General features: G+C 64.5%; 1 protein-coding gene across 1 annotated transcript; it reads right to left on the bottom strand.

Moving 5' to 3' along the window:
- Positions 1 to 6,999: 6,999 nt before the first annotated feature.
- On the bottom strand, positions 7,000 to 18,717 carry LOC119114955 (neogenin). Its single transcript, XM_037239008.1, has 12 exons — positions 18,671 to 18,717; positions 17,439 to 17,548; positions 16,870 to 16,964; positions 15,978 to 16,110; positions 14,239 to 14,387; positions 13,146 to 13,308; positions 12,790 to 12,834; positions 10,499 to 10,640; positions 9,853 to 10,085; positions 8,736 to 8,844; positions 7,574 to 7,655; positions 7,000 to 7,098 (listed from the first exon to the last, which is right to left on the bottom strand). Exons 1-12 carry the CDS (start codon positions 18,715 to 18,717, stop codon positions 7,000 to 7,002), a joined length of 1,407 nt encoding a protein of 468 aa, XP_037094903.1.
- Between the last annotated feature and the right edge of the window lie 524 nt (positions 18,718 to 19,241).

Here is a 19,241-nt window from a genome sequence, read left to right as displayed (position 1 = left end):
GCGCTTTTAGGGCCGCCCCTTTGTTAGGACGGTTGTGTGTTCCATCATTGGTCAAACGGTGCTGATCCGGTGCCGGTGCGGACCGTGGGCCATCGAGACGAGAATCCCTGGTTTCGACTCGTGTTCTTAGGCTTTTTTTCGCAAATGTACACTAACTGAGTGGAGAATGAGAACCTTGAGGGATAAGTCGGTGCTTTAACGAATACTGGTCCGATTGAAAAAGGACGAATTCAAATACCTTGAACATATTACTGGAGAACAATGGCATAATTTTTGCTTGTTGAAAACCGCTCGGTTGCGCTGTCAGGTCGCGGAGATCGCTGCAATAATCACACAAGACAGTGCCAACCGGTGCGATCTGAACTTGGTTCTCTCGTTTTATGCTGCGTTGTTAAACAAGCAAATACGTGTCTCGCGCACAGTTTTGAACACCGCTTTAGTTCAGTGGCCTCGGAAGACGACGAAATCACACATGCCGTAAAACCGGACGGATGTCCCAATGTTTTGTGTCAGCGGTCAATCGCCTCCAGAAACCTATCCTCCAGCGGTACGGTGTAAGGAATACCACTGAAGGTGACATGCTGCGGAAATAGTGGCATTGGCCTCGCGTGGGCCCGGCGAAAACGTCAGACGCGGTTGTGAGGAAGCTTAAGTTATACCACTGGGGTGTCATAACTTCGGTCCAGCATGTCTGCCCCCTTACGACGGGAATGTGCGTCGGGTACTCACCACCAGCCGTGTTTCGATGACCGCTCGCTGTTGGTACGAGGGGTAGTGACGCGAACTCTCGTAGAGATCAGGTCCCTCGTCACACTAACCAAATTGCACGGGGGTTTACCTGCCAAAGCTCTTGAGGCTTTCGTGGCTATCGGAGCGACCGGGTGCTCACCTGCGGGCTGTGACCCGGTGGCTGGTGTTCGACGACGGCCGGCGGCCTGTCGCGCAGTCCCATCGCGTCGCGCTGGCCGCGCGTCGGTCCAAGCACCTGGCGCGCGCCCCTCCGTCACTGCGGCCGCCGCTCGGGTGCAGCCGAGCAGAGAAAACGCGGCCAGCCGCGCCGCCGGCGGCGCACGAGTGGTGCGCGGGTCGAGCCGCCAGCCGGCGCGGCGCCCCGCCCCCGGCCCAGTCGGAGCGCCACTGCGCCGGGCCCGGCAGCGTCGGCGGCGGCGCTAAGCTGCGGTGCGACGTCACCGGGCGCGCTCGAGCCGGCCCTGGCGCCTCCGCCGCCGGAGACGAGCCGGCAGGGCGCGGCAGGATCAGACGCGAAAGCCGGCCCGCCGCGCGATCCGGTGAGAGCGCGCCCTCATCTCGCGTCCGACCCGCCGCCGCCGCCGCCGCCGCGAGCTGCCGCGAGCTGCTGCTCTGCGCATGCGTCGCGGCGGCTCGTTTGTCGCGATGCGGCCTCGCGCGCCCCATGTGTGTCGGCTACCGCGGGCCGTGCCGGGGTGCTCGCGTGTCGACCACGGCGTCGTCGCCGCGGCGCGTCGCGTCCGGCCGCGCAGCGCGGCCCGGTGGTGGACCCGCGTCCGGGTGGGCCCCGCGCCACCTGTCGCCGTCAGGCCCCCTCTCTTCCCTTCACCGCGGGGCTGCAGAGCGCACCGCGTAGGCGACCTCGCTACCCCCTCCCCCTCCCCTCGGCGCCGGCAGGCCGGTGTCCGGGCCATCCGGGGGCGGGCGTGGGCGGTGTCCGGGAGAGATTGACGTCAGGAGCTGCCGGGGTCGGGCCGCCCGCTGACCACTGCCGCCCACTCGGCCACCGCCGCTCTGTTGCCGTGTGGACAGCCGTGCTGCACGTGGTTCCGTCTCCATCGGTGCAAGGGTCCGGTATCGTTTTATATTAAAAAGGAAGTTGTGGGTAGGGGTCATACATTTCTGTTTTTCCTCAGCGTTGTGTTTTTGTTTGGGGGGGGGGGGGGCCTCGTGGAGACTGCGCTTTTTTTTTGCTCACTGTTAAACTTGAAGCGAATAGTCCGCGGCTGCACAGTGCTGTTGTGGGATTGCTGGTCGCAAACGGCGCGTTCATAGACATATATATATATATACTATATATATATATAGTATATATATATATATTGTATCTCGTATCTCCTTTATAGACATAGAAGAGATAGGAGTTGGAAGGCAGTGAAGGCGTTGAATCATTACATGTTACTCTGGTGCAGTTGCTGATAAGATTGTATGCGAAAGTTTGGCGTGATCGCTCAACCACTTTTCTGTTATCGCATCCATATTGATTTCTATGTGCCATGAGTCCCAATCGGGGGCTTCGGAGACCGGTGTCACCGCTCTTTCCCATGCATCGCTGCGACGTTCCAAGTCGTGCACCGGCATGACGTCCTCGTGTGCCACCGCGCGCATTCCTTGCCCGCTTTCAAACCAGGTATGCCTCGGATGAACTCGCCGGTGATTGAAACGCCCCACGATTGGTTGCAGGGCCGGGCCACGCCGCGAATAACACGTCATAAACCGTCTGGGGGATCACGTCGTAAACAGTGCTGTGTTGTGTGCGGTGTGCGAGCGCCGAGCGTGCACCGGCGGCCGGCGGCCGGGTGTTTCACATCCACCTGGGCTGCTCTGGCCGATCCGCAGATCGCACGCGGACGGGGATGGACGGCCGAGCCGGCTGCGGGCCAGCGGAGGAGGCGGCCGCCGCCGAGGAGACCAGCGCAGGGGTGCGCGGAGGCGGTGCGGCTGCGTCTTGGGTTAGGGCGCAGCGGCGAGAGAGAGGCCGTGCAGTCCGAGGGCGGCCTTCCGCCGGGACGTGAGGAGGACGGGGCGCCGCTGACGGGATGAGCGGTATCGACGGCCGTGTCGGAGTGGGGAGCGCTGCCGGACGGGGACGCTCCGGACCCGTGCTGGGGCGGCGGCGCCTCTCCAGAGGCCCGTCACGCCGCGCTTGAGGTGGCGCCGGCCCCGGAGCACACGGCCACCCCGCCTGCGGACGCCCGCGCCCGGCCGGCGCAGGCCGCCGCCCTGCCGGCGGACCGGCTCAGCCCGGCCGGGGACGAGCGGCCGGTGCCGGTTAGAGCTGGCCGGCCCGCTGCGGCTACGTCTGGAGTCCGGCGGCGTGCGCTGCGGCTGCGCTCGCGCCACGGCGTGCCCGGACAGCTGAGCGGCGGCCTGCCGCGCGCGCCGCGCCAGTCCGCCCAGCTCGGCCTGCCGCTGGCGCTGCTGCCCGAGGAGACTGGCGCTGCTGCAGCAGCACGGTGAGCGCCGCGGATGCCGCGCGGGCCGAGATTGAAGGCCGCCGCTCGCCGGACTCGGCGATCGCGTGCGTTCCGGGATGTGGGACGCGTGGTAGCTGTCCGCACGGAGCGGATGTGGGCGACTGCATGACGTTGGCGGTGGAATGTAGATGCTTTCCGCGTTGGATAAGATCTGGTCAGGATTGCCAGTGGGGCGTGGTGGCCCACGTAAGTTGTTCAGCAAATTACCACTGTCCATGGCGGATGCAGTCGAAATACCATGCCGCGACGTCCAATGTTTGCATTGTGCGACTTCGCCGTGCCCACGACTGGCGTCTTTCACTTGCATGACGGATCATGACGGATCGATCGCACACCGGCGTTTCGCTTGGTGCATATATGGATGCAAACGTCATAAACCATGCGATGAACGCATGCGCGAAATCCAAACAACGCGACCAGCCCGCCCACGTGTGCCTTTTGATGACAAGCGATGGTCCGTTTCCGGCATCTGCGATGTGGTGACGTACCCGGACCTAACGAGGCCGCGCTCGGATGACGACCGGCGCCTGCTGGAGCAGCACGAGCAGCGCAGCGTCGAGGCGCAGCAGAAGGCGATGACTCTGGCGCGCCACAAGCAGCTGCTGGAGCGCGCCGATTCAGATCGTCGACGGCAAGTGGAAGAAGCAGGGGCAGCCAGCAGCGGGCGGCCGGCCGCGCCGTGGAGGCCGTCTCGCGCCACCAGCTGCGGTTCGACTTCATCGAGCGGCTGCGCGCGAAACGTGCGGCCGCCTCCGGCCGCGCAGTGCTACGCGCAGCTGTACTGCGGCCACCCGGCTGACGGCGCGGCTGGCGCCAGCCCCGCTCGCGCCGCCGCGCTCACCGCTGGAGCGGAGCGCGCCGCGCCACGTACGCCGACCTGTGGCGGCGCGGCTACCGGCTGACTGACGGGCTCAAGTTCGGGCGGTGACTTCCTGCGGTACGAGGGGCGACCCGCTGACGCACCACGCGGCGCTGGTGGTGCGCTGCGTGGCGCGACGGCCGGCACGTGCGCGACGTGGGCCGGCCTGCAGCGCCTGGCGCACGGTTGCGGGCAAGACGCTGCTCATCAGCGCGGTGGACCAGCACGGGCGCGTCCGACACCGGACGGTCGGCCGCCGGCCTCCGCCGCTCAGGCCGCTTGCCGGAGGAGGCGCCGCCGGCGGGCCCGCGCGCCCTCCCAGACTGAGGCGGCGGGCTGATTGGGCCCTTCGTTGCGCTGTCGTCGGCTGTGGAGTGGGTTGCGATCGATTGATCCGCCGTTTGAGGAAGGGGTCACCAGACGGCACGCGGATGTCTGTGGTTTTCAAACTGGTGGGGCAGTACGCCCTTTTTATTACGGAGGCTAAGTTCGCGGAGGGTCTCCGTTGCGATCTTCCACGAACGCACCGGCCGTGGTCGGGCTTCCAACAGTCGACCTTGTGCAGCGACCCTCAGCTGTGGGCGTGAATCCTCTTACCCAGGCGGGCGCTTTTGCACAGGCCGCGCGCTCTCGTGGCAGTCCTGCGGTGCGGCCCGCTGCAGGTCTCTTGTGTCAGGTGCGGCGCGCGGCTGCAAACGCCTGTTGTGTCAGCCACCCGTCCGGCGCCAACGCAATACATGACGTCACCCGTCACGGGACTGCTGACCCGTTACGGCCGTGACGTAACCACGGTTCGCGGCGGGCTCCGCGCGACCGCCGCCCGGGCGGCATCATCCCCGTGGGAGGCGGACGACACTCAGCGCAGGGTGGGCCGAGACCCCCGGCGGCTGGTGACGTCAGCAGCTGCGTGTCGCTGGCAGTCCGGACAGATTCTCGACATGGTTGAGCCGGTTCTCGGAATGGCGGCGGAGGTATCGCTTCGTCTGGGAAATTGGGCCTCTCAAGTTTGCCTTGGCATCACACCCAGTGATGCAGACTCCAGGATGTTGTAGTTCCGGCGTTTTAGTCGGGATAAAATGGGAGCTGACGCATCCGCCGCAACGCGTGCGTGGTGGCCAGCCCGCCCCGGGGTAGCCAGCGCGCCCGGGGGTAGCCAGCCCGCCCCGGTGTAGCCAGCCGCGCCGGGGTAGCCAGCCACGCCCCGGGGTAGCCAGCCGCGCCCCGGGGTAGCCAGACCGCCCCGGGGTAGCCAGCCGACGCCCCGGGGTAGCCAGCCCCGCCCCGGGGTAGCCAGCAGCCCCGGGTAGCCACCGGCGGGTAGCCAGCCACGCCCCGGGGTAGCCAGCCACGCCCCGGAGTAGCCAGCCACGCCCCGGGGTAGCCAGCCACGCCCGTCTACGACGGTGTGTGGGAAGACGTGAGCTTGCACAGGGCGTACCTTTGATGTTTGCAAAACTTTTGGTGGTGCGGACACGCAGCACGTGGCTTTAATCCTGAACTGTCTTCGCCGGCCACCTTTTGAAGGATCTTGCCTGCTGCGACATCGCGTGGTGAATAACTCTGCATTCAGCATGCTTTTAGCCCTACGGACGTCCCTGCCCAGACATGCTGGCAGCACGAATAAAAAGAGGAGTTCCGGGCGTTAGTGCCACGCCATCTGCACGGACTGGCATTCCACGTGGTGGAATGCATCAAGCCGTCACTGTTTCCGCGCACTCCCTATACATGCCGAGGCGAGCCTGCCCGAGGGTGGAGTACGTACCCCATCTCACCTCACACGCTCACGAGCGGCGTTTCCGCCCGTCCATTGCAATCCAGGATGGCTTCGATCTTAGCTCGAAGCACCAGATAAACAGAGTGCGGGGCTTTGTCCGGCGGCTCCGCTCATCTGGGCGGCGATGAGCCGGAGTGGCCGGTCTGATCACCGGCCACAAGAGGAGGTTATTCGTGATACCACGGCTTCCCACCCTGGGTACGCCAGCGTGGGTGGAGAATGCTCTGACACTTGTCAAGGCAAAACTGCTGGAGCGAAATATTTCATTGAGAAACGTGACTTAAATGGGGGCCGGTCACAAGTGAGCGCAGTTTTTGTCGGTGCGGGGCCCGCTTTCACAGCCCGTCACCACACGCCGCATTCTCCGCTCCCGCCCCATTGCAGATAAGTGGAACCGCACAGAACAGTTGTGCGCCACAAAAACACGGCCGAGGCGAGCGGTATAAAATGTATTAGAATACATTTTGACAACAGAATGATTCGTAGCAATCTAATGTTCACGTGTTCCACTTAAAATAAAAAAAACCGCTGACAAAAATACGCGGCTGAACGGCGACGACCACAGTGCCGAGGACGCAAACAAGGAAGTCACGAAACACATTGTACTGGGTCTGTCTTGGCGAGATTCAAGCACTAAAAAGACAAAACACCACACCGAAGTCGGCGGGGTGCGCGCTCAGGATGGCATGTTATGTACAGAAATGCAGGAACTACCTGATCCGCGGACGGCCGCACGGCCCAACCGGCGGCGGTCGGCACCGCGGGCCCGCCACCAGAGCTGCCTCCATCCGTGATATCGACGCCGCACGCGGACACGCGCCGTCCCACCACGGCCACAACACGACTCAGAGGTCACTGAGCGGCGGCACGCGTCTCCGTCTCTTCCACCCCTGTACCGCTGCACCGCCCCGCGTCCCTCGGGAACGCTCCCCGCCGGCGCCGCAGCGCGCGCACTCGTAAGAACCGTACAAAAGCGTTAGAAATCTTCGTACGAGGCTGCCTTTGGCACAAATAATGACTTAAATAACCGATCCGGGGTCTGTCGTCGTCCGCGGCGCCCGGGCGGCGCCGTGGTTGGCATTCACGCGTCTTACACACTATGTACAGCCGGTCCTGTCGGGAAAGAAGCCCCGACAGCCCTAGCACTTAAACTCGGAGGCCGTGATGGCGTTCAAGTCCTTCATCAGGCCCTCCAGGTTGGCCATCTCCTGCGTTAACTCTTCCGTGCTGCACGATGGCTGAAAGGAGACGTGCTGAGATGAGGCGCGGGAGACATGGGGCACGGCGAGGGAGGTTAACAAACCAGTAACGGCTTGGAACAGTAGCCGGCACGTAGGTGCACAGTGCGACATTCAGACGGACGAAATACCGACCTGAAATGACAAGGAGCCACTTTGTTCCACCGCCCCCTGACTCATATCATCTTTACAAAATAAGCTGTTCGCGGCCTGTTTGTTATGGAGACAGCGTATACACAGTGGTACAATAATAGCACGATGGCGAAAAACATATACACATTCAGACAGCACCAGTCAGCCACTAAGCTGATGCTGAGCTAGACCTAATACCAACCGACCCTTGAGACTTGACCATCCCTCCCCAAACCCAACAGCCCACAGGGGCACCCGCTGCAGCTCGCCATTCCTGACCTAGCTTGGATGGTTCCTGACACAATCACTCCCAATCTCCCATCCCTCCGCGCCTCCTACTGACCCGGAGCGTTGTCAGCTCCTCGCGCGTGCCGACGCCGTCGGCCGGCCGCGGCGCGCAGGCGAACGACGGCCGCTTGAGCGGACTGCCGAGGGGCGCGCGCCGGCCAGCGGCGGCGGCGGCGCCGGCACGCCGAAGCTCTTGAGCGGGTGCGCCAGCGGCGCGGCGGCCCGCTTGCCCAGCGAGCCCGAGTCGACGCTGCTGGCGGCGCTCGATGGGTAGCCGGGGCAGGCCGGTCGGCCCGCCCGCCTCCGACGACGAGGCCGAGGTGAGGCCCAGGCCGGCGCCGTAGTGGCTCTCCGGCGCCGTCGGCGCTGGAGGCAGACAGCCGGCGTGACGTCGCGCCACCTCTGAATACGGACGCAGAGGCGCGCGAGGCAGGCACGGCTACTGCAGAAGCTGCGTCACTGCCGCTCCAACCACAGGTCGTCCGACCGCCGGCGTTATGACATGCGTCAGTTAACCCAATACAGCCATCAAACATCTCCGACCACTACCAGCCCGTACTCTCCGGCCGAGAACACCCAACGCACCCACGTTCCCGCAACGGTGCAGCGAACACGCCGAGCCCGGCTCGCCAGACACCGCGATCCACCGAATATCCACATCCGTGTCGCACCCGCCACGCGGCCCTCCCGCCGCCGCGGCCGCTCCAACCGGAAGCGGACCGGTAGCGGACGGGCAACCGGACGGAAGGCGCGCGGTCCAGACTAGCAGCGGGCTGGGAGCGGGCCACGAGTACGCTCCCAGCCCGGTGCACCGGAACGGTCCGTGGGCAGTCCGAAGGTCCGGCTAGGATTGGGGGTTTCGGAGTCCCGTCAGGAGCGGGCCGGAAGTCCTGTCAGGAGAGGACCAGACCGCTTAGGTTGGTTATTTGGATTAGACCCCTTCCCACCAAAAATGTCATTTCAGGGCTATGGAGTACAGAACAATGGATAGCGGTGGGTCAGGGCGACATGTGCATGAGGGGCCGACCACTGAGCCTTAGCCCGCGCAGGGACCCCTCTGCGGGGTGTGCGCTGGGCGCCCGGTCGGGGTCCGTCCGTGACTGGCGCATGCAGCCTGCCCCGGACAAGCGGAGCGCTGCGAGGGGCAGGATGAAGCAAGACAGAGGAAGAGGGTGCCGGGGCGGAGAGACCGGTCAGAGGCGGGTCTCTCACCTGGCGGCGGCGGCGGCTCGCTGCCGACATTGCGCGATATGCTGAACTGTGTGCGCGGATAGACGGGCCGCGTCTCCACCGTGCCGTTGGCTAGTGCCGTGGCCGAGCTGCCAGCTGCGGCGAACGGCGGTCTCAGTGTCGGCGCCGCGTGCGCAGGTCCAACTCTCACTCTCGCTCGCGCGGGGGACGCGACAGCACACGGATAGCGGCTCACGACGAGGACAAATACACCACTCATCACAAAACACAACGGGCACAGCAGTTAACTACGGTAGATGTACTGCATGGCAAGCCAACACAACTCGACTTAAAACCCACAACGAAAAGTAAACCTCCGGCTGTCGATAAGCCATGCGGTTCTCCATGCTGTGGCAGCAATACTCACGGTCCCGGTGCGGTGCGACATCTATAGGCACAACGATAGGCTTTGGTTTGAACACCGACCGCCTGTGAATCTGCTTGTCTAATCTGTCCTCACTGCGGGATGACCCTGTCCAGGAGGCGGCGCGTGTGAAGACGTGCACTAGCGCAGCGTGCTGGACAACCAAGCCGAGCCGGGCCGACACGGACAGTGCAGCGCCCCGAAGGACGACTCGGCGCCGAGCGGACCAAATCATATGCGATACAAAATGCGCAACTTAAGGCAAGCGTGCAGCGCAACACCACTAGACGGCCGCGCTGGCGGCAGCGCGGGCGCCGGCAAGCTATCTGACAGTGCGGTGCACCAGCTGGCTAGCAGACCCAGTGTATGTGTGGTTCATCAGGACACGCTTCGAGATCTAAATCAAAACGGTGGTAATGATGAGCGGTGCTTGAAACTGCCTAATCCGCCCACCTAATACAAAACAATAATCAATCCAGTACCGGGACGGGCCTGGGCTAGGCACGGCTGGTCCTGGTTGAGCAAATGATTTCGTATACTGTTTCAAGCTCGATTTCAACCTCACCGTTTCCCACCAGATCTCCAACCGCGTCCAGACAACTCGCAATCCCACGGCACGGTCCCACCAGCTGACCAGCCCTGTGTGACCGACCCGGCCGTCGGGCGCGCGGCACCGCCATCCGACGACGCCCGCCGCCGGCGCGCGCGCCCCATGCACCCGACCCGCCGCCGCCGCTCACCTTTGCCGACGACGGGCGAGTGGGTGCGCGCGGCGCGCTCGCGCCGGTCCAGCGTCGACGCGTACGACCGCTCGTCGACCTCGTAGTCGGGCGACTGGCGGCGCAGCGTCGAGCAGCTGTCCGAGCGCTGCTTGCCGATGGGCCGCAGCTCCATCTGGTCGTGGTGGATCCACAGGTCGGGCGGCTTCAAGTCCGGCGTGCCGATCTCCGTCTGGCCCTTCACGTAGCTGTTGCTGAAACGGCCCGCCGTCTCTGACCGCATGGCAGCGGGGGGACAGGCTCGGCGCCGCAGCGGCGGGGAGCGCACGTCTCCCGTGCGGGAGGCCGGCTCTAGTTACGGCTGACGCTGGCCTTCCTTGTCGCTAACAAGACCGGCATACTAATAAGCATCATACGCTCTATGACGGACGTGTCCGGCGAGCACAGCGCACCACTCTGAAAAAGGACATGGGGCTGCGACGGGGCGGGGTGACGTAGAACATCACCAACTTTTCTCCAAAAAGCGCGACCGATGTAGCCACCAGGGCAATGAGTGCGACAAGGCCGCATCCATCGCGTCACGACGGATGTGTCTGCTGACAGCATCCGCATTCAACACGGCAGAGCCAAACTCTGCTCCCTTCAGCGGGCCGGGCGAGCAGTGTACCTCTTGTGACCGCGCCGGGGCAACTCCTGGCTCGTCTTGCGCTTGCAGAGGCAGACGGCCGCAATGATGCCGATCACCAGCAGCAGCGTGACGGAGCAGGCGATGATGACGTAGAGCAGGTGGTCGCCCAGGCCGCCGCCGCCTGCCGGCCGGCCGCCGTCACCGTCACACACTGACGGGACCCGGCCGCGGCCCGGCGCCGGGACAGTGGTCACGGTACGCGGTGGCCATCCCATACCGTGCAAACGCAACTGGTTCCTGAGTTAGTGTAGCGGTGAAATAAACACAAGGAAACGGCATGTCACACATATTTAAACGGAGCTTTGCAGCAGAAAATTTAGACTCTAGGGGCAGACAGCAAGCATACGAACGAAACCAAAAAAAAGAAGAAAACCGTGCTTCTTGACGCTCACCTGATTTTCGCTCGTACGACAGGCTGTAACCAGGGTCTACAAAAACCAAAACGAAAATGTTAACACAAAGGACGAGACTGGCGTGCACAAAACAAGGCAGAAGTTCGACCAGAGTCGCGGCAAAGCGACCCAACTCGGCCGCTGAAAAGACACGTGCAGTGTGCCACAGGAGGGGGCACCTGGTGCAGGCACGACAAACCACCACTCCCGTCATGACTGTCACGCCGTGGCCAGCGAGAAGTACCCTTTCCCCGCGCCGTCCCTGCCCGGGTACCGCGTGCCCGGCGCCCCTACCCGGACACCGCACGCCTGGCGTCTCCCTGCCGCGCTCCTGCCCGGGCGCCACGTGCCTGGCGTCTACCTGCCCCTCCTGCCCGGGCATCACGTGCCTGGTGTCTCCCTGCCGCGCCTTGCCCGGGTACCACGTGCCTGGCGCCTCCCTGCCCCTCCTGCCCGGGCATCACGTGCCTAGTGTCTCCCTGCCCCCTCCTGCCCGGGCACCACGTGCCTGGTGGCTCCCTGCCCCTCCCGTCCGGGCACCACGTGCCTGGTGGCTCCCTGTCGCGCTCTTGCCCGGGCACCACGTGCCTGCCGCGCCCCTGTCCGGATGCGACACACTCTCGCCGCCCCCCCCCCCCCCCCCGTGTGCCGCTGCCAGAGCTTTTAGCCATGATCAGCTACAGACAACGGCCTCATCATGGCCAGCTGTTAACTGAGTCACATCAATGAGCAAAACAAGACTGCGTGTGTCACAAACGAACGAAAATGGATGAGCTTGCTCATGCACGACGTGCAGCGAATGCGTGTGACGCTTCAGATCACTCGCGGCAAAGACAATACAATCATTGGACTGGAAGCTGTGACGAAATCATGCGCAAAATCCAGCAATGCCGGTAAAACAACGGCCGCAGCTATCATCAAGTCACCCCTGTATATCATGTAAACGCACGGATAATGACAATGCCGAGGGTAAGTCACACCGCATTACACAACCAGCTAAACGGACACTCTGTCAGGTAATTGGCCCCGCGAGTCCACACATCCTCCAAGTTTTGCAAGAAGTTTCCCCGCAACGAACGCACGCACTTTTGACTTGACCTGGTCTTTTTGTGCCAAACAGCGGACGGTAAAAAGCGGCAACACATGCCAACCGAGCGCTGCACGGTAGTGAGTCGTGATGATGCTGGCGCGCGACCTCAGCTGAGGTAACAGTCAACAATGACCTGACTTGGCCTGTGCTGGAGATCAGGCTAACCTCTGCTGCCGAAATGGGCCTGTGCAGATCCTGACCCGCGTGGGTGCCGGCGCTGTGCCGACCACCACCCGCACGGGCACCGACTCGGGCCCATGGCCTGGAGCAGTGTCCCGAGTCTGACCTACGCTGATGCAGACCCAGTGCCGACCACCAACCGTATTGGCACCTACTCTGACCGATGACCTAGAGCAGTGACCCGAGCCTGACCTACGCTTGATGCAGACCCAGTGCCGACCACCACCCGCACGGTGCACCGGGCTCTGACCGACCGACGACTAGAGCAGTGACCCGAGTCTGACCTACGCTGATGCAGACCCAGTGCCGACCACCAAACCGTATTGGCACCTACTCTGACCGATGACCTAGAGCAGTGACCTGGATCTGACCTACCCTGATGCAGACCCGTGCCGACCACCACCCGTACTGGCACCGGCTCTGACCGATGACCTAGAGCAGTGACCCGGTCCTGACCTGAGCTGTGTGTGCAGCCGGACCGGCCGCGAGGATGGGGCTGTTGCCGGCGCTTGTTGCGCGCCTGGATGCGGAACCATAGAACGGTTGGAGGGCGTGAGGCGCTGAGCGCGGTCGTCATCTGGTCGCCCACCACCGGGTGCACCAGCCACTCGCGTCCTGCCGCGACCGGTCCGGCGTGTACTGGATCACGTAGCCTGCGGCGGGGAGGGCGGGTCAGGGCAGGGCGCCGGGGGACGGTCGACGTCAGGCCAACACACACGGCGAGGTCGAGCTTCGGATTCGGAGCAGCCACACCGGCAGCGGGGCTCGCCGGCTGGCTGCCGGGCCCTAGTCGGCAGAAATGACCACGAAGCGCCGCAGGGCTGGCTCGGCAACACGCCAGTGTGAAGCTCAGTAACACCAACAAGAGTCAGAATCTTCTTAAGCGTGCAACATCTTGTATGTAACCGGCTACATTACACGGAGCCCCCTCCCCCGCCCCGAAGACCACCCCCGCCTCACTGACCGTCGATCTTGCCGTTGGGCGTCTTGGGCGGCTGCCAGTTGAGGTTGATGATGGCCGGGTTGTCCTCCGACTGGACGATGGTCAGGTCACGCGGCGGCGAGGCGGGCGCCGACTCGCGCGTCTGATTCACCACCACCAGCGACCAGTCCGACTCACGGCGACCCTGCAGGCGCAGCCGAGACGGCCCCGTCAGACGGACGCCACCAGCGCCGGCGCGCCCCGCCAGCCGGCCGGAGCGCGCGGTCACCACCCATGGACCGCCCCGTCAGACGGACGCCACCAGCGCCGACGCGCCCCGCCCGGCCGGCCGGAGCGCGCGGTCACCAGCCATGGACCACCCTATCAGACGGACGCCATCATCGCCGACACGCCCCACCCGACCGGCCGGAGCGCACAGTCACCAGCCACGGACCACCCCGTCAGACGGACGCCACTAGCGCCAACGCGCCCCACCAGCTGGCCAGAGCGCGCGGTCACCAGCCATGGACCGCCCCGTCAGACGGACGCCACTAGCGCCAACGCGCCCACCAGCTGGCCAGAGCGCGCGGTCACCAGCCATGGACCCGCCCCGTCAGACGGGACGCCACCAGCGCCGACGCGCTCCACCAGCTGGCCAGAGCGCGCGGTCACCAGCCATGGACCGCGCCGGCTGGCGGCTGCGCGGGGGCTGCCACGGGCGCACACGTCCCTGGTGAGCCGGACTCGAGCCCGCACCCCGCAGCGACCCGGCACATCGTCAGCTTCGGTCGGCCAGGTCCGACAGGTGCTGACCCGATACCACACACTGCCCGTCCGGGCCCAGCTCTACGCCACGGGGCTTAACCTAGCCTAAGGCCGCAAAATGATCCAGCGTAAGAGCTCACACGACCAGGCATTACGTTCAGCAACCAGTTATCCCAGCCCCAAAGGTTCGACGGCCTGGCACCGTGCAGAATCATTGCTGTCTGTGACACTGACCGACAGCCCGGGCCACCACCCAACCGAGGACGCCATTTCCCTTAGCAGCCATGGAGACTATGTTCCTCAGCGCGAAGCACCGGTTCGCGTCTCCCACCCGTATCCTGCGCGGCGCGTCCGGCCCGTTCCGTCGTACCTTCACGGCCTGCACAGAGAACTCGTAGGTGGTGGCCGGTCGCAGTCCCTCGATCATGCAGTTGAGCTGCGAGGCGTTGTAGTGGCGGTAGCGCTTCGGGCTGCCTGGCTGCTGTAGCGCACCGCGTAGATCCGGCCGTCTGTGACCTCCTGCAGCCGCCCCGACCGAAACACGTCACAGCGGCGACACCACTACGCCACCAGCTGCTGCCGGGGCACCATATGACCAGGACAGTCCCGCCCCGACCGAAACACGTCCCAGGGTGACACCACTGCGCCTCCAGCTGCTGCCGGGGCACCATATGACCAGGACAGTCCCGCCCCGACCGAAACACGTCCCAGGGTGACACCACTGCGCCTCCAGCTGCTGCCGGGGCACCATATGACCAGGACAGTCCCCGCCCCCGACCGAAACACGTCCCAGGGTGACACCACTGCGCCTCCAGCTGCTGCCGGGGCACCATATAACCAGGACAGTCCCGCCCCGACCGAAACACGTCCCAGGGTGACACCACTGCGCCTCCAGCCGCTGCGAGGCACCATATAACCAGGACAGTCCCGCCCCGACCGAAAACACGTCCCAGGGTGACACCACTGCGCCTCCAGCTGCTGCCGGGGCACCATATGACCAGGACAGCCCCGCCCCGACCGAAACACGTCCCATGGGTGACACCACTGCGCCTCCAGCTGCTGCCGGGGCACCATATAACCAGGACAGTCCCGCCCCGACGCCGAAACACGTCCCAGGGTGACACCACTGCGCCTCCAGCCGCTGCTAGGGCAACCATATAACCAGGACAGTCCCGCCCCGACCGAAACACGTCCCAGGGTGACACCACCTGCGCCTCCAGCTGCTGCTGGGGCACCATATGACCACGACAGTCCCGCCCCGACCGAAACACGTCCCAGGGTGACACCACTGCGCCTCCAGCTGCTGCCGGGGCACCATATAACCAGGACAGTCCCGCGCCCGACCGAAACACGTCCCATGGGTGACACCACTGCGGCCTCCAGCCGCTGCCGGGGCACCATATAACCAGGACAGTCGGGCGCAAACCAAAGGCCTCAAATCATCGTCATCGTCCTCATCCTCCTCATCATCATCCTCATGATCATCATAAACATAATAATAATATCATTATCATGCTGCCGTGTCAATGTACGACGGACGTGTTCTAAAGCAAAAGGAAATGCGATATCTGTGTAATACAACGCAACAAGTCACGCTCGGCGATGATTACAAATGTCGTATCACGGACGGAACACTGCAAAACGCACGACGGCTCACCTAGCACCCTGGTCTTGTGTGTGTGTCATTGGGGCTTTACTACGCACTCAGCTGCTGAGGCTACATGGCGTCGCCTGCCTCTCACTCTGGCAGGAAGGCGGGCACCGCGGGGAATCGAACCCCGTACCTCTGGTTCCCACATGCGCAGTGGTTAACGCAGCCGCGTTAACGCAGACGTAGACGCGTTAACCACTACACTACCGGCACCCCCACCCTGGTCTTGTGAGGGGACGGGGGCGCCACAGCCGCCTCAGCGGGGCGCCTCGCCTGACCGTGCCGGGGGCTGCCCGCGCCCCCGAGCCGAGCACGCGGTCCGTGCCTGTGGGCCGGGCGCACAGTCACACCCGGCCGCGCAGGGCCGGCCGCGCGGCGCCCGTCCGTACCTGGTTGGGGAGCGAGCGGTCGGTCCAGTGGCGCACGGCGGCCGACTCGCTGACGCGATCACCTCAGGCCGGTGGGGATGACCAGCGGGCGCCGGTCCAGCTGGTCCAGCGGCTGTCGCGTCCACACCGTCTCGTAGATCGGCGTGCCGTTGCCGGCCGCGTTCAGCGCCCGCAGCGACACCCACGTACTCGGCGTTCGGATCTGTCGGCCGCCGGCGCCACCGCCGTCAGCTGCTGCTTTGGAGGCGCTGACGGCGACGCGACTATGGGGCATGTGTGGGAGGGCGGCAGGGGGAAGGTGGCTAGGCATGATGTGTTTCAGCTCCAATGGTCATTGCGCGGGGGACGGGAATGGGGGGGGGGCAAGTTTCCGGGCCGGGCCTAGGCAGACTTGGCGCAGTGAATTTTGGACACAAGCCTGCACGCATGTGTGGGTAATGCCTGACACAACCGCAGAAGCAGTGGCGATGGCGGGACCAAGGCACAGACTTGCCAGGCCAGGCCAGGCCAGGGCCAGGCCAGACCAGACCAGACCAGACCAGACCAGGGAGCCAGGCGCTGGAAGTCGATTCATGGGCCAGCTGTCCCACGGCGATCACACTGCACAAGAGCAGCGACCAGCTCACTACCGGCCGCTACCGGGCGACGTTTATGTAACCCGTCCGGTCCGGCAAGCCGCCGTTAGAGGCGCAGCGACCTGGGAGCCGGCGTCCCGTGCGATGACCGTCAGCCATCACGCGGAGAAGCCCCGCCTGTGCGGCTCCTGTCACTGTCGCCGCACCATCGCAGCGCACAGCTGACAGCCGGCGGCAGCCACAGCCCACAGCGGACGTACGGCGGCGGGCTGTCGCCGCTCGCTCTGGCGGACCGCTGACAGCGCCGGCCGTCGGCTCACCCAGTCCGGTGAATGACGTAGTAGCGCTGCTTCTCGTCGATGACCTCTGTGTTAGCTGTCGGGCACGCCGCGGCCCCAGCCGATCGTGTAGCCCCGCACGCGGATGTTCTTGTTCTCCGGCGGCGACCACAGCACCGTGATGGTGTTCTCGGTGGGGCGCGCTACCGGCCGGACCGCGCAAGGTCAGGTCAGGTCAGGCCACGCCCAGCGACGATGAGCGATAGCGCTGGTCACTCACGTTCGATACCACCGATACTGGCGATCAGCAAATCTTTATCAGCACCCAAACTATGAAGACGATAGCAAGTTTATCGCACGCATATGGCGAGCCTTTCCTTCCCAATGTTTTACGTCTGGTCAACTTCCTTTGAAAGAAAAACTGGGATATGAATGACAAACCGTAATTTAAACAGTTTTACAATGGCCAAAACAGATGGCCTGAGCTACTTACTGTCGCACCAAAACCAAACAACTCCGCGACAATAAACCACCGGAAGAAACACGACACAGCTCACAGACACATCCGAGACAAAATCCTCCTGCCAGACCGGCGCCGCCGCACCAGCGCCGAGCCGCCGCGGCGCGAGGGCCGCCGCCTCTCACCTCGCAGCGAGGCCGGGCCGGTCGGGCACGGCCCGCCTCCACCTGCAGCCGGTGGAAGGTCTGCGCGCCGTGCCAGCGGGTGTACGGGCCCGTGCCGTTGACGGTGAGCGCCGCCATGCGCACCAGGTACTCGGCCGTCCTTCTGCAGGCCGGCCAGCGCGTAGCTGCGCCGGCTGGCGTCTGTGACGACCGTCTGCGCGCGCCGGCCGCCGCCGCCCGCCTTGGCTTGTAGCGGATCTTGTAGCCAGTCAGCTGGCGTTGCGGTGCTCCGGCGGCGGCGGCTCCCAGTGTACCACTCACGCTCTGAAGAGGACCGAGGGAGGGGGGGCGTCGGAAGGGATCGGATGGCGGCAGCTCCCAGTACACCACCACGCTCTGAGGGGGCCGCGGGAGGGGGCGTCGGAGGGGTTCTGGCAGCGGTGATTCCCAGTGTAACCACCACGCTCTGAGGGGGACCGAGGGAGAGAGGGGTCGGACGGGGTCTGGCAGCGGTGGCTCCTAGTGCACCACCACGGTTCTGAGGGGGCCGCGGGAGGGGGCGTCGGGAGGGGGGGGGGGGGTCTGGCAGCGGTGACTCCCAGTGCACCACCACGCTCTGAGGGGGGCTGCGGGAGGAAGCGTCGGAGGGGGTCGGATGGCGGCGGCTCCCAGTGCACCACCACGCTCTGAGGGGGACGGAGGGAGGGGGCGTCGGAAGGGATCGGATGGCGGCGGCTCCCAGTGCACCACTACGCTCTGAGGGGGCAGAGGGAGGAGGCGCCGGAGGGAGGTCGGGCGCGCCGGCTGCGGGTTGTCCACGCGCAGCGGGTTCGATGAGGCCGTCGTTGTGGCAGTTGCAGCGATAGTCGCGTACATATGCCCGCGGCGGTGTTCCCAACAGGCCGACTACAGTAGCGCGCCACTGACTAACGTCAACAAGGTGGGGGCGGCATATCTGCAGTGCTGGCGACGAAATCGCGTCCTACAGCTCAGCAAAATATAGCAGACTGCCTTCAGCAAAACGGAACAAAACCATGCCGGCAACGCCTAGACACCACGCACCTGCGACGAACGCGCACATGCCAAAACGAAATTAATGCCTCACCAAAACACACCAGCGCGCAGTTGACCCCACACACACCACGCTGGGTCGGCGCCGCCGGATGCGCCGCGGCGGTCACTGACCGTATCGCTGGCCGTCCTCGACGGTGATGTTCTGCGGCCGTCTCGGAGGGCACGTCGCTCCAGGTGGTGGCGCGCGCCTCCGGCCGTGCTCGGGCCCGGCCCGTTGGCGTTCACCGCCGCCACGCGCACCGTGTAGCTGGTGAACATTGCGCAGGCCGGTCAGCAGGTGGCGCGTCAGCGGACGTGTTGACGGCGCGCTCCTCCTCGCCGCCCACAGACTGCGCCGACGCCCGCAGGGGCAGACGGTGTGTAAGGAACCTGAGCCGAGCCGCGCGAGGGAGGGGGCGGCGCGCCGGGAACAGCATAAACAGGCCCACCAGCGCTCCCCCTCCTGGCAGGGGTTCATACGCCAGGACCGCCGAGGCAACCAATGGACGTGTTGGGGCGCATGGGTTAAAATACAGTCATTTAACGACGCAAGCAGTTGTTAAGGTTCTACACGCCAGAGCCGCACGGTCACGTCCACAGCAAGACCGTACGGCATGGCGCAATGCGACGGCTTCCGAATTCATCACAAGTGGCGCTTGCGTCCATGCCACGCTTCTCTTAACTTAAACAGTCTGGTGATCCTCAACGTTCAACGTACGGCCGACTACGACAGTGCCCAACCCACGAGAGCACCAAACAAAGCTCACCACCAATCCAAAAATGCAACTACCCCGCAAGCCCAA

This window comes from Pollicipes pollicipes, unplaced genomic scaffold (assembly GCF_011947565.3).
Source record: "Pollicipes pollicipes isolate AB1234 unplaced genomic scaffold, Ppol_2.1 Scaffold_3087;HRSCAF=3621_pilon_pilon_pilon, whole genome shotgun sequence".
Taxonomy (NCBI): Eukaryota; Metazoa; Arthropoda; class Thecostraca; order Pollicipedomorpha; family Pollicipedidae; genus Pollicipes; species Pollicipes pollicipes.
This window is presented reverse-complemented; position numbering and strand designations above follow the sequence as displayed.